The sequence below is a fragment of the Stegodyphus dumicola genome, chromosome 1, assembly GCF_044657685.1.
Source record: "Stegodyphus dumicola isolate Sdum_Otavi_A_Nest chromosome 1, ASM4465768v1".
NCBI classification, from domain to species: domain Eukaryota; kingdom Metazoa; phylum Arthropoda; class Arachnida; order Araneae; family Eresidae; genus Stegodyphus; species Stegodyphus dumicola.
This window is the reverse complement of record NC_140768.1, coordinates 95090886-95106062: the sequence shown is the minus strand read 5'-3', so window position 1 is coordinate 95106062 and position 15177 is coordinate 95090886. Positions and strand designations below refer to the sequence as shown.

Genomic DNA, 15177 nt, shown 5'->3' with positions numbered 1-15177 from the left:
GAATGCATAACATAAAAATTCATACATTTGTAGCAAAAATACTCTGTAGTGAAGCTGGAGGCACTGTAGTGTAAAGATGTGTGGTCTGAAATTCTGTATTCATTGAATTTTGTTATGTGTTTTTATATTATAATTAAGTAAGTTTAATTCACAGATGTTTGTTTTGGAAGGAAATTTCCTTCCCATGCTACGTATTTAAAATGAGTCGTTCAAAGTAGTATTGCCGAAGAGTAGTAGAGTAAAAAATTCATTATGTTTTTTTTCTGCAAGTAAAGTGGCAATAATTTTGGTTTGCAGAGATATGAAATTTGCTTTGGGAAAATAACAGTACCTCCTATGAGATACTAACGATTCTGTAGCAAAATGCGTAATACTTGGTATGAGGAGCATTATATATTAATTTTAATAATGTAATATCAATAATTATTTGTTTTTAAGTATTGTAAATTAAAAGTACTTGGCAATTTAGATCAGTGATTAATCATCAAGTATAATGGCATTTATTTCCAAATGATATAGCAAACCCAAAATCAAATAATAAGAATTGTGACATCTTCTATTTTTGTTTAAAGGAATCATTCCTTTTCCATTGTTCAAAATGATAAAAATGTTCAATGTACCATCAAATAAAAATGAAACTGTTGTATTCTTCCATTGGGGGGGAAAAAAAGAGGGGGTATTCTTTTGTTTAAGAACATAATAATTATCAGTTCAGAAGTCAAACAACAAAAATCAGCATTATATTTACAAAATTGCGGTTTTGCAGCTGAGGATGGTGGTTCGGTAAAACCATTGAAACTAGTCCTGTGAAAATTTTGTAAATATAATGCTGATTTTTGTTGTTTGACTTCTGAATTGGTATTTATTCGGTGTGTTATTGTGTCTTGTAAATCATGTTATAATAATTATTTTGAAAGTAATTTTGCTAAAAGATGTACTTTTATGTATATATACATACTCACATACATGAAATATTTTAATGATTTTTTTAATTATCTACTTCCTCAAAATATTTCTGTCATTTATCTTCCCTCCTTCTGCTGGCAGTATTTTCTTTTTTTATAATTAAATTTTTGTATTCTGTAAATCTTGATTATGTAATTCTTAAGATATGGGTATGTCTCAGTGGTTACTTAAACAATTTAGATTTAATGTAAAAATTAATAGGAATGGAAGAATGTAATCAAAATTAAAAAAGTATGACTTAATGTTCTGAAGACTTCTCTAATCCAAACGGTCCTTGATCAGGTGTGCAGATTATCTGAATTCTACTGCATCTTGTTCCGCATCAAATTTGCAACAGTCAAGAAAAGTGGGTGTTTGTCAAGTTGCATGGAAGCTGAATTAAAGTTTTTTTTTTATTATTTTATTATTATTATTATTATTATTATTATTATTATTATTTCAAATTTACAATAAATTGCCCAATTTTTGGAAAAATATTTTTATTGGCATTTTTAATATAAACTAAGACATATTTCTGAATTTTTTCCACACCATTGCATATGTGCTATAAATAATCATTAATCATATCTGCTGTCAAAACTTTAGATAGATTTGAAATAAGCCTGTCTTTTCCTAAAAGCTTAGATAGATTTGAATAAGCCTTTTCCTAACCTCTTTGCTTATCAGATAATTTTCTTTAAAATATACGTGAATCTTATTAAGCTAAACAATTGTGAATGGCTTACTTTAAAATTTTATAAATGGACTGCATGGATATATTCAGTATATCCTACAGTAAATTAATACAAAAATGCAGCTGAGGAGATATCATTATGCATTTTTATTTGATATATGTACAGGGTTCGTAGCGGTCCTTACAAGTGCTTATAAGTCCTTACATTTGAAAATAAAATATAAAGGCCCTTATAGGTGCTTACTTTTTCTTTAAAGCCCTTATTTTTTGTTTTTAGTTCTTATTTTTTGCTTTTAGTGCTTTTTTTAATGAACACGCATTTTTCCCCGTACCAAAGCCGAAACTAAATAAACAACTTTTCTTCCTTATATGCAACGTCAGATGGTGAATCATACTCCCGGAAATTGCTTTTCCCCCCACTTTCTCTGCATTAATGTAACCTATGGTGCACGCAAGAGTACAGACAGGTACACGTCGTTCGATTGGTCAAAGAATTGCGAAAACAGTAGAAAATTCGGTATTCTTTTCCTCCCATCCAAATACTACACACATTTGAATTTCTGTCAAGATTTTAATAATTTGCATTCTCGTTCCACGTGGTTAGTTCATATTCGTGTTTATTATGATCGTTATGCTTATGAGTATATGCATGAATATTTATAATATCGTTGCAGTAACTGGTGAAGTATAGATAATCTTCCAAAAAATGGGTGCGTTTTTACACAGATTAGCTTTTAAAGGAATAATATTCAGAATGGCTTAAATAAAAGGAAAGTGATCAAATAGTCAAAAGAATTTTTTTTTTCTCCCAATACATTACAGTACTGAGGTTGGGAGGTTCTCCCCTTTCTCCGCAAAATCTCTAATATTGAAGCAGCGGAATTTTTTTTTTTTTTTTTTTTCCACTGTCCAATCTGGATTGAATAGGACTCAAAGTTTTTGCGGTCTACCCAACCTAAGCAAAGATTGATTCTGTTCCGGAAGTTTAACGCAGTCTGTTGAAAATTAGAATCGGAAACACCCCAGATTAGTAAGTCTCTTTCTTTTCCTTTATTTAGTTCTTTATTTTCCGAATACTGGCAGCTGTTGATTCCGTTTGCATAATATCACATGTGGAAGAATTACGCCGCACGTATTGTGCAATAACGTTTGCGGTATTTTGCAGAGATAATTTTGATGTTCAGTCTGAGATTTGTTTATGAACACTTAAAAGAGTTTTTCTGTGCTTTCTAAGCAGAATATTTCTCAGTTCCGTTGGTCTGTTTTTATGTGATGCACATATCGAAATGTCAAAATCATTTATTTAGCCGAGAAATCTAAAGAACGGCTACTATCTCCCCTACTCTTCTTTTTCCAGTTACTATCCGGAATATTTGGCAATTTCCGAGTATGCGGGTTAGTTAAGCTTTTACTGTTAAAGGAGACTGCATGATCCCGTCTTCTGATTTCAGAAATGTGCCTCTTTTTTACTTAAATTACTTTGCTTGGAATATATGTTAAGGGCAAACTGTTATGCAATGAAAATTTAGAAAATGTTCATAATTTTGATTTAAATTATTTAAATATTAGTATGAGTGGAAAAATAAATTGTATTTATTATTAGGTGCCAAGTGAATACAGTTAATATGGCTTATTATTATTTATTTTCTGTATTTTGAACTGAAATTTCATCATTAAATCTGGTAATATAGTTTAGTTCTGCATAGTTTTTTTTTTTTTTTTTTCCCCTCTCATTGTAAACTAATTCTGTAAATTGAACTGTCATTTAAAATTTAAAAAAAAAGTTAATTGTTTTCCATGGTTGAGGTAATGCTCATTCTCTTAATAAATATTGCGTTGCTCATATTTTAAATTACAAGTCTAATTTTTCTTTTAAGGTTATGCAGTTGTGTATAATGTAATTAGACAGGTGCTTATTTTTTCCTTAAAATGTGCTTGGAAAGTGCTTATATGTGCTTATTTTTTTAACTAAAATGTGGCTATGAACCCTGATGTATTATTCCATCCAAAACAGTTGTAAAACAGAGTTATAACAATGTATGAATTTTTTTCTAGTAATACAAATGTTAAAAAAAATTACATTGAGCCACAAAGAATTGTTTTTAATTTATAACAGCATTAAAGTTCATATTGAGTTACTTAAAAATCAACTTTCAAAAGATTCATATAAATAAATATGAGGCTCTCTCAGTTGTGTTGCATATATATCAACTGTTTCTATTAGGTCTAAATGTGCCTTGTGTCAAAGCTGCTTTATTGAAATATGTAGTATATTAGTAAATAGTAGTTGTATTGAAAAACTTGTTTAAAGGTATTTATTTAATAAGAGCAATATGACTTTCACTTTGTTTGCATATATTATGAAGCAAGCCATAAATGACTTTTTATTATAATAAATAAAATATGTAGCCTAAACGTATCTCTGTAACAGTTCTTTCAGTGTGCTTTTCTCTGCTGTTTAGTGGCATAGGACTCCAACAACTACAGAAACTGATGGTTTTCAAGTAAAAAGGCCTGGAGACAAGAATGTAAGATGCACGATACTTCTCTTGTTAGATTATCAGGTATGTACTGCATTCGAACAGAATAATGAAATGTTTGTGTATGGCCAAAATTTCTTTAAATGCTTTAAGCAAATATTTAGCAAAACTAGAATGAAAAGTAATTTGCAAAATTGATGAATGCTTTGAAAACAACAAAAGCCAAAGTAAAATATTAATGCATTTGTGGACAAGTAGATTCACATTAACACATCAATGATTATGTGAATAAAATCATTGAATATTATTTTGCTTATATGATATTTAAGGTCTTTTATTGCGAATTGTTTTTCATCTTTATGATCACTTACTTACATTTAAATATCTCTTCATGTTGTTTAATAATCTGTTATATTGCTGGTTTGATAAAATGTATGGATGATTGTATGTTTTTCCATTCCTAATTTCTTTATGGTGTCTGCTGTTCTTCTCAAGATGTTAAAATTCTTCTTAACATAGCCTGTTCAGATTACTTGAGATTTGTCTCGAGTAAAGTTGTGTTGTAGTTATCACATCGATCAGTTATTAACCCTCTCGCTGTGTAACTTTTTTTTACAAAAATCTAAGTATAACGTATTTGACGGCATATAAGACGCACACATGTTTAGAAGGCCACACACATGGAAAAAAGTTTCAATAGTCCGCGTGATAGAGCGGTACCACAATAACTTAAAATGTGGTTTCTTTTAGTTCTCATGTTTCGTAAAAGCCAAATGAACAATCATTGAATGCAATTACCAAACATATTGTTTATTAAGGAAAATTAACAAACTGCAAGCTATTTTGAACATGATATGTAAATTTCAATAATAAATAAATGAATGAATGGCAAGCAATCAAACTATCAAAAGTCGTTAATTCGGATACCCATAATCCGGAATGATCTATAATCCGCACCTCAAAGCAAAAAACTTTCTGCGCATGCGTCACGTTGAACACATGCGCATAGGCGTTTATGCGTGCGCGTAAGACTGTTACAACTGCGCGTGTGCGCAAGCGCAGAATACGTTTTCGCATGCGCCTTTTATGCATAACGGACGGTATAAGCTAACATTATCTATTTCAGTTAATGTTGATGATTGCGTTGTTCCTTAATCTTCGAATTGGATCCGGCTTATTATTTTTTGCAGACTGTAAGAGCAATTTTATAAAAGTAAACGTGAACTTTTGATTATGTGAAATAGAATTTCCGATGCTGGAACTTCCAAAGGATCTACAAAATGAAAGTATGTTTCTATGTCCAACAAACAAAAAGTGGATTTGCTGCAAAAAATGGATAAAGACATGAAGAATGTGACAGAGAGGTTAGTGAAAACGAAAAAATTTCCATTGACAAGTTAGTCGGTATTCTTGGCACAGCAATTAAACGGGACTTGAACAGCGGAACTTTGTATCTGAACAAGAAATTATGTCTGTTTATAGAATTAAAGAGAAAGTATTATCACATAAAACGAAGCAACTTAAACAACTTACATTGAAAGAAATGTTTAATAAAGTAAACAAATAAATATTAAGCCTTTTTTTTTTTTTTTTTTTTTTTTTGTAAATTTTGATACCCTTTAGATCATAATTGTTCTTTATTTCGTAAATTACGGTTTCATATTTTTAATTTTTAGAATTTCTGCATGCCATCTTACGAGATTTAAACTGATGATCTATAATCCGGAATCCTTGAAGTCCCGACGAGTCCGGATTAACGACTTTTGACTGTACAAAATAAAGCAGAAACAACAAAAAACACTTCAAGGAAAACGTTACCTATCATAAAATTAGACTTTAATCACTTTCAAAACCATAAAAATCCTTTTCACTATCATCATCATCGGAAACGAGAATATTGTCATCACTAGTCTCACCTTCTTCGAATAATGCGTTGTCTTCTGTTCCGTCAAGAGCATTACTGATTCCGCACTTCTTAAAGGACTTAACAATTACTTCAGCTTTTACGTCCTCCCAAGATCTTTTTACTCACTCGCACAGAGGGCCGCTTCATTCTACCTGAGGGTGTGAGGGTGTGATGTGGCCTTTTCATTAACTTGTAGCACCAGCCCTCAGACCCTGAAAAGTTCTGATTCCCATGTTTTTCTGCAAATCCTTTGGCCTCATTGATTATCATTTTAGTTGAAACACTTATCCCAGATTTCCTCTTATCTATCACCCACATTTTTATGCCATTTTCAAGTGAGCTCGGCATTGAATTTTATGTTTTTGTTTTTTAGCAGTCTTCAGTTGATCTTCCTGCACTCACCAAGTACATATCACTTTTTCAGTAGGTGGTGGACCGAAATGCCTTGCTGCTGCTCTGTTTCCATGCACTTTGGCGTATTTTAACACTCCTAGTTTATACTGAATTGTATAGCTTAATCTCTTGTTTCCTGTAGTCATATTTTCCAGGGTATTTTTTTTTTTTTAAAACAAATAGTTTTAAGCACCTGAGTCAAAGAAAATCTATGTAAAGAAGGAAAGGCTGCATAGACGTAATGTGACCGTCGAACCTGTTCGAACTTCGACATCAGCTTCGTGCTGTAGCGCTTTTTGGCGACAGATGTTTCACGCATGCGCAAAATAATTATGGCAGTTGTAGAAAATGTTATGTGTGTCTAGACCTTTATCTGGACTAAAAATAGCATTCAGTATTGAAAGTTAACCTGTGTCCTTTACGTATAAGACGCAGGTAATGTTTTTAAGGCCAAATTTAGGAAGAAAAGTTTGTCTTATATGCCGTGAAATACGGTATTTTAGAGTTATAAAATGCAAAAAATTTTTGTAAAAGAGTTCCCTCCATCCAGTATGAAAGTACGTTATAAAAAAAAGGTTGTTGAAAAATTGAAAAATATTCATATAAAAGCAAAATTTTGAAAATTAATCTTGGTTAAATGATGATTTATTTTATGAAATACAAAGATAAAACGTATATACTAATGAAAATATGCAAAATAATTACAAAACATTTATTAAAAATGAAGTTTAGTATGATAATCTTTGAAAGAAGGCTCGGGGTAAAGTCCTACCTCACAATCTTTGCACCAGATTCAAGTTTCTTAGCAATAGCGGTTCCGCCCCCATGATTATTATTTTTATTTATTTATTTATTTTTAAGCAACAAACATCATACTGTCTATGATGCTCTTTCCTGATGGGATTAGGGGTATATGGCTAGCAAAGTGTCAAGTAGTTGTTAGTCTCATGGGACTGAGAGTTGAACTACATCTGCCAGGGTAAACACTGGAATTTCCATCTGAATACTTTTGAATGCTTAGCTCAATAAGTTGCAAACATTCCACGTAGATACGTCATTGATCTGACTTGGCGAATCATTATTTATTATACTTTCCTTTCATCACTGCATGTTTATCAAAATATGAGAACTTGAGTAATGACTCATGTAGCGATGCCTAAACACTTTTTTTATGTTGGTATGGTAACCTTTTATATTGACATTACGATTGGCAATGATAACAGATTTAAGTTAAATGCGCTAAAAAATATTGACGAGGAAAAATTTACCAAAAATTTTTTCCCATATGCTAAAGATAGATTTTGTTGATGATATTCATAGACCCAAAGATTACCTTTAGGGCTATTTGAATTAAGAATAACTGATTTGTTATTCGCATAAACCCGGAACCAGTGCCAGGAATCGTATAACTGCACTGAGTTGCAGAATTTTAGGACCATAGAGACTGCATTAGGTGGTAAGATATCTCAATAATGCTTAAGTATATGTGAGAATTTATTTATTCAGAACTCTGATAAGCTTTAAGAATATGAAAGAAATAGACATAAGTATAATAAATGACTAAACTAATACAATTCGGGCTTAATTGGCTCAGTGTGCGATAGAAGCGAGATAAAGTTTAACAGAACAATTTGTCGTTATTCGCCAAGCTCATGATGCATAGCCAAATACGTATAATGAAGGATAGCTAAATTTGATGATGATAGCTACTAATTTTAAAGGTTTTCAGATATCGCAAAACAAAGGTGAAATTTTCCAATTAATGGATTTTGTAAAGAAATGTGGAGAAGCAGTAATAAATGAAGATGATGTAAAAGAAATTTTTCATTGTGATGACAATGTTTCTCAATCATCCATTAATTAATGAATGGTGAAATCTGTAGTATGGTTGGTTCTATATCCAGAAAATACTGCTACCGATAGTAAAGAAAGTGACAGATAAGTTACTGAAAATGGGAAAATTTAGATTGACAAGTTAGTCGAAATACTCGAAGCAGTAGTTACTGGACTTCAACAATGTAATTAAACAAGAGATTTTGTCTGTCCACAGAATTAAAGAGAAAGTGTTAGAACAAAGAATGAAGCAACTTAAACAACTTACATTGAAAGAAATGTTTAATAAGGTAAACAAATATTAAGCTTTTGTGTGTGTGTTTGTGTGAATTTTGATATCCATTAGATCATAAATACTTCATTATTTCATAAATCACGATTTCTTATTTCTAATTTTATAATTTCTACATGCCATCTTACTAGATTTAAATGATGATCTAATATCAAGAATTGCTGAAGTCCTGACGAGTCCAGATTTCGGACTTTGTATATATTTATTTTACTACTGAGTAAGAGCAGGTATCATAGGTAGTTTTACCAATCAATATTTTTCATTTCAATTGTACTTAATAAAATTTTAACGACATTAGAAAGCATGCACATAATTCAATTAATAAATTAATAAATTTCTTATGCCTTATATAAGACATAAGAAGTCATTATATGTCAGATTATAACTGTATCATTACAAAAAAAAAGTGAGTATTGTATTATATGGCAGACATACTGTTTACTTTTTTAAATGATTGGTTTTATTATTAAACATTTACTTATCAAATTCATTTCAATTAAAATTTTATTAGTAATCCCACGACAAAATGGTTTTTTACTTTTGTGAAAGGACAGGGAATATACAGCCTATCTTACATTTTCCCTGTAGGAATCTAGCTCAGACTTCACTAATTTAACTTGTACATTTATTGTAATCATCAAAATTTAAGTAATTACTAAATATTAATTTTTATTTTTTAATTAATAGTTTTAATTTGATAGTTTTTGTTAAAAAAAATTGAATAAAATAAGAGCTTTAATTTTTTTTTTTTTTTTTTTTTACAATAAGTAATAATTGATGTATTATTTCTTGTTGGAACAAATAGTTTTACTTCCGCTCAGGTAAAAATTGAAATGAGTAAATAATGTAAATTCTAAAAAAAAATTAAGTAATATTTTTATAAAATTATCCCAGTTAGAAATATTGACAGGGAAACTGTCAGTTAAGGGGTAAACCTAGTGAGAGACATAATTCTTTGATGTAGCAAACAGAAAACTGAAAGTAATGAGATATATAAGAAAAATGATGATACTTCACAACTGATAAGTTTCATTAGCAGATAAATATAGTATGGTTTCTACACCATTTGTTTGAGATCTTCATTATTTTTGACAGTTAATAATATTAAACTAGCGGGCAAGCCCGCCAGCTGAGCGGGTTGAAGCCCGCTATTCATTGTTCGTGTGTATAAGAGTTTCTAATGTAATTTAGCGGGTATTGGAAATTTGAAACGAACTACCAGTGTCCAGCGGTTTCGCGTTGTCTGCACCCGCTTTATTGAAGTTTGCATCCAGAATATACTGCATACATGATACACATGCGTAAAATCACGAAAACACCCATGCAGCCAGCCCGCAAATTTTCGGGATTCGAAAGTTGGAACGAACTAACAGTGTTTAGCGGTTACCACTCATGCAGCCAGCCTGCTCGCCGGAACTCGTAAGTTGGACCGAACTACCAGTGTTTAGCTTTCTTGCGCGGGCTGCGCCCGCTTAATTTACTTATGCATACAGAAGACATTGCATACACGATACACATGCGTAAAATCACAAAAAACACCCGTTGTAGCCTGCCTGCTTGCCGGGATTCGAAAGTTGGACCGAACTACCAGTGTTCATCGATTTTTGGTGGAAAGCGCCCGCTTTATGCACACATGTATCCAGAAGACACTGCATACATGCGGAAAATCATGAAAACACCCACGCAACAGACTGCTCGCCGGGACTCGTAAGCTGAAGCGAACTACCAGTGTTCAGCTTTCTTGCGCGGGCTGCGGACGCTTTATTCATTTATGTATCTAGAAGACACTGCATACACGATACTAATGTGTAAAATCACAAAAACACACGTGCAACCTGCCTGCTCGCTGGGATTCAAAAGTTGGATCGAACTACCAGTGTTCAGCGGTTTTTAGCGGCCTGCGCCCTCTGTATTCATGTAGGCATCCAGAAAATAGTGAATATACTATATACATGCGGAAAATCACGAAAGCACCCATGCAGCAGCCCGTTCGCCGGGATTCGAAAGTTGGACCGAACTACCAGTGTTCAGTGACTTTGACGCCCGCTTTATTCACTTGTGCATACAGAAGACATTGCATACATATTACACATGCGTAGCCTGCCTGCTCGCTGGGATTGAAAAGTTGGACCGAACTACCAGTGTTCATCGGTTTTGCGCGGGCTGGGCCTGCTTAATGCACATATGTATTAAGAAGACACTGCTTCCACGATACACATATGGAAAATCATGAAAACACCCACGCAACAGACTGCTCGCCGGGACTCGTAAGCTGGAGCGAACTACCAGTGTTCAGCTTTCTTGCGCGGGCTGCGCCCGCTTTATTCATTTATGTATCTAGAAGGCACTGCATACACGATACTGATGTGTAAAATCACAAAAACACGCGTGTAACCTGCCTGCTCGCTGGGATTCAAAAGTTGGACCGAACTACCAGTGTTCAGCGGTTTTTAGCGGGCTGCGCCCTCTTTATTCATGTATGCATCCAGAAGATACTGAATATACTATATACATGTGGAAAATCACGAAAGCACACATGCAGCCAGCCCGTTCGCCGGGATTCGAAATTTGGACCGAACTACCAATGTTCATTGACTTTACGGTGCCGCTAATGGGACGTTGTAGAAAGCGAAATCGCGAAAATTTTTGGGTTTGTTATTCAAACAATAGATTCGTTATTAAAATTCCTTTATTTTTTATAAACTTCAACATAATCAGACACAAAATTGTATCAATATATATATATTAATGCGATTAATAATTCATAATTATTTATAATAAAAAAAAGTTCTCATATACCGTCTCCAAGGATCACATGTTGAATTTAAAACCCAAAACGAAAAAAAAATGTTTAAATTTACAGAATCCGCACAAGGTTTCAACAAAGTTGTTTCACAAGAATATTTTTAATTAATATCTCAGCTGATTAAAATTGTACAACTTCAAGAATGCCATTATTTAAATTTAATGTAATATAACAACTTTTACTCAATAGTAATAAAAGAATTAACGTGGCAATAACATATCGTGACAATTATAAAAACCTGAAATTAAAAAAATGTTAGTCTAAAATGCTGACATTAACGAAATATTTTCAATACACAGTGAGGTAACATGCAATCGCGTGTTTTATTCAAACTTCAGAATATAACCTTGATTTTTATCTCTAGCAGTTCAAGAAACTAGCCACTCGGAAAGATGAGGGGGAAAATTAGCATTTTCACAGTTTTTAATTAATATCTCAGCTGATTAAAGCCGTACGAAGATGAGAATGGTATCAATGGATTCCGAGAATTTTTTGCAATCCGGCGATACCTCTCTCGAATTCCAACTCGACCCGGTTCCATAGATATTTGGAAAAAAAAGAAATTGACACGTGACCTTTCGCCAGCACAAATCTGAAAGGGAAGCAATTGCCCCCCCCGGCGCTTTCGAAAAGCAATTTTATCTCCGAGACAGTTGCCACTCCGAAAAATGAAATAACGTTTTCCCAGTTTTTAATTAATAACTCCGCCGATTATTGTCGTACGAAGATGGGACCGGTATCGATGGATTCGTTGATTTTTTTGGCATCCGGTGATATGCGTTTCGAATTCCAACTCGGCGCCGTTCCGGAGAGATTCGAGGAAAACGAATTTGGCACGCAGCCAAATCCCTAAAATAGGGAAAACTCGAGTAAGAAAGTGAAAAACGTAGGGAAAGTAGGGAGAAAATTAGTTTTTAATTAATATCTCGGCTAATTATAATCACACAAAGATGCCAATGGTCAAAATGGCTTCCCACGGACATTCCGAATCCAACGGTACCTTCCGCTAAGCTCTGCACCCAGCCGTTCTTGAGAAGATGATGTTACACACAAACAAACAGACGCGCACAGATTTTAATAGTATAGACTAGCGGGCAAGCCCGCCAGCTGAGCGGGCTGAAGCCCGCTATATATTGCTCGTGTGTAAAAAAGTTCCCGTGTTAAATTTCCCCGGTATACGAAAGTTTGACCGAAATACCAGTGTTCACCGATTTTACCCGGGCTGCGCCCGCTTAATTCACGTATGTATCGAGAAGATACTTCATACACGTTACACATGCGTAAAATCACGAAAACAACCTTGCACCCACCCCGCATGCCGAAAGTTGGACCGAACTACCAATGTTCAGCGGTTTTGCGCGGGCTGCGCCCGCTTTATTAAATTATACATCCAAAATATACTGCATACACGACACACATGCGGAAACTCAAGAAAACACACATAGAGCCAGCCCGTTGGCCTTTATTCGAAAGTTCGTCCGAACTACCAATGTTCAGCGATTTTATCCGGGCTGCGCCCGATTTATTCGCGTATGCATCCAAAAGATACTGCATACACGTTACACATGCGGAAAATCATGAAACATACATGGAGGTTCGCCGAGATTCGAAAGTTGGATCGAACTACCAGTGATCAGCAGATTTGCGCGGGCTTCGCCCGCTCTATTCTCGTATGCATCCAGAAGATACTGCATACACGATACACGTGCGTGAAATCACGAAAATACCCATACAGACAGCTCTTTAACGACTATTCGAAAGTTGGACCGAACTACCAGTGTTCAGCGGCTTTGAACGGGCTGCGCCCGCTTTATTCACATATGCGTCCACGATACACATGCGTTAAATCACGAAAGTACGCATGCAGCCAGCCCGTTCGCCGGTATTCGAAGGATGGACTTAATTACCAGTGTTCAACGCGGACTGCGCCCGGTTTATTGGCGTATACGTCCAGAAAATACTGCATACACGATAAACATACCTAAAATCACGAAAACACTTATGCAGCCAGCCCGATCGCCTTTATTCGAAAGCTGGACCGAACTACGAGTGTTTTGCGGTTTGCGCTGGCTGTGCCCGCTTTATTTAGGTATGCATTCACAATATACTGCATACACGTTACACATACTCAAAATTACGAAAACACTTATGGAGCCAACCCGTTTGCCGGGATTCGAAATTTGGACTGAAGTACCAGTGTTCAGCGATTTTACTGCAAAGGCTTTTTGCCAAGTGTAACCGCAAAACTTTTCGGGTATAATATTCAAACAGTAGATTCTTTATTAAATCTCCTTTTGATAAACTTCAACATAATCACACACAAAAGTGCATCAATATGTAATTAATCAACCATAATTATTTATATTAAGAAAACTTTCCATATAGAATGTTCAAGCAATAGAAATTCAATTTAAAAACCCTGAACGAAAAAATAATTAGTCAGAATTTAAATAAATAGTTTATTTATATTTATATTTATTTTTTTGCAATTAAAATTATACTTAATATTAGCTTTATGCGAACAGAAACATTTGTTACCAAAAATACGACAGTATATATATTAATGAATTTATATATAATAACAAAAGCAGTGAATGATTACGTAGCTCAGTAACACAAATGAGCACTCGGATTTAAGCTATTAGAAATATTAATTTGTATTATTCAAAGTTGCTTTTCTTATTCACATCCAAAAATCACGAATTGTTCGAAAAATGCACAAAAAAAAAACCTATCTCGGCAACTAACTGTCCGATCAGCTCGAAATTTACAATCTTATAATTGCCAAATTTTGAAAAGAGGTTTTGTGTTTGTTCCAAACAGATTGGCATATTAGAAGAATAATTAGCATAATGAATAAAAATCCTCCACTGCGTTAATTTCATCCATGGCGAATGGCCTTGACGATTCCAAAAGTCCTGCGGAAACCATCTCCCCTTCCCGGACACCCGTCGCTTGCGAGTCGAAGGCCGTCAACCCAGTGTTAGGAAGGGGAGATAAGGTAGTAGGGCTTTTTTAATGAACCTGCTAATTAGGCTCCTAATTAGCAAAACAGTTTACAATCAACGCTAACGTTCATTTGAGCATCCGGGAAGTGCAAAATTCAAAATTTGAACGATATCGGTTAATTCTTTCAAAAGTTACGTATTTTTGTGCATTTTTCCGGCTCAATTTCTCTTATTAAGAAAAATGCACTAAATATTCGTATCTCGGGAACTAATCATGCGATCGGCTCCAAATTTAGAAATTTACGACCGATGGATGGTCAGATGAAGGATGCTCTTTGTTCTAGATGGATTGGCAAATTAGATGATTAATTAGCATAATGAATAAAAAAGCGCCACTACGCTAATTTCACCCCTCGCGAATGGCCTTGACGATTTCAACAGTCGAGCGAATACCATCTCCCCCCTCCGACACCCGTCGCTTTCCGAGTGGAAGGCCGTCAACGAAGAGTTAGGAAGGGGAGATAAGAGTAGTAGCGCTTTTTTAATGAACCTGCTAATTAGGCTCCTAATTAGCAAAACAGTTTACAATCAACGCTAACATTCATTTGAGCATCCGGGAAGTGCAAAATTCAAAATTTGAAAAAAATCGGTCGGTTAGATCGGGAGATACGTATTTTTGGTGAATTTTTCCGACTCATTTAGTTTAATTAAGGAAAATTCGTAATTTGGGAACCAATCATCCAATTTTCTTGAAATTTCGAAACTTTTAATTCGCGGATCTTCAAACGACGTATGCCGTTTGTTGCAAGTCGATCGGCCAATTAGAAGCTGAATTAGCGGCATGACCGAAAATGCTCCAGTACCTTAATTTCGCCCCTTG

General features: G+C 34.2%; 1 protein-coding gene across 2 annotated transcripts in view; it reads left to right on the top strand.

The window, feature by feature from the left end:
* The window catches only part of Bap60 (Brahma-associated protein 60), a 155028-nt gene that overhangs the window by 57869 nt on the left and 81982 nt on the right, over nt 1–15177 (top strand). For both annotated transcript variants that reach the window (XM_085817875.1, XM_085817874.1), the window contains exon 7: nt 4102–4203. In XM_085817875.1, coding sequence (XP_085674001.1) covers nt 4102–4203 — 102 coding nt within the window. The remainder of the gene's footprint in view (nt 1–4101; nt 4204–15177) is intronic.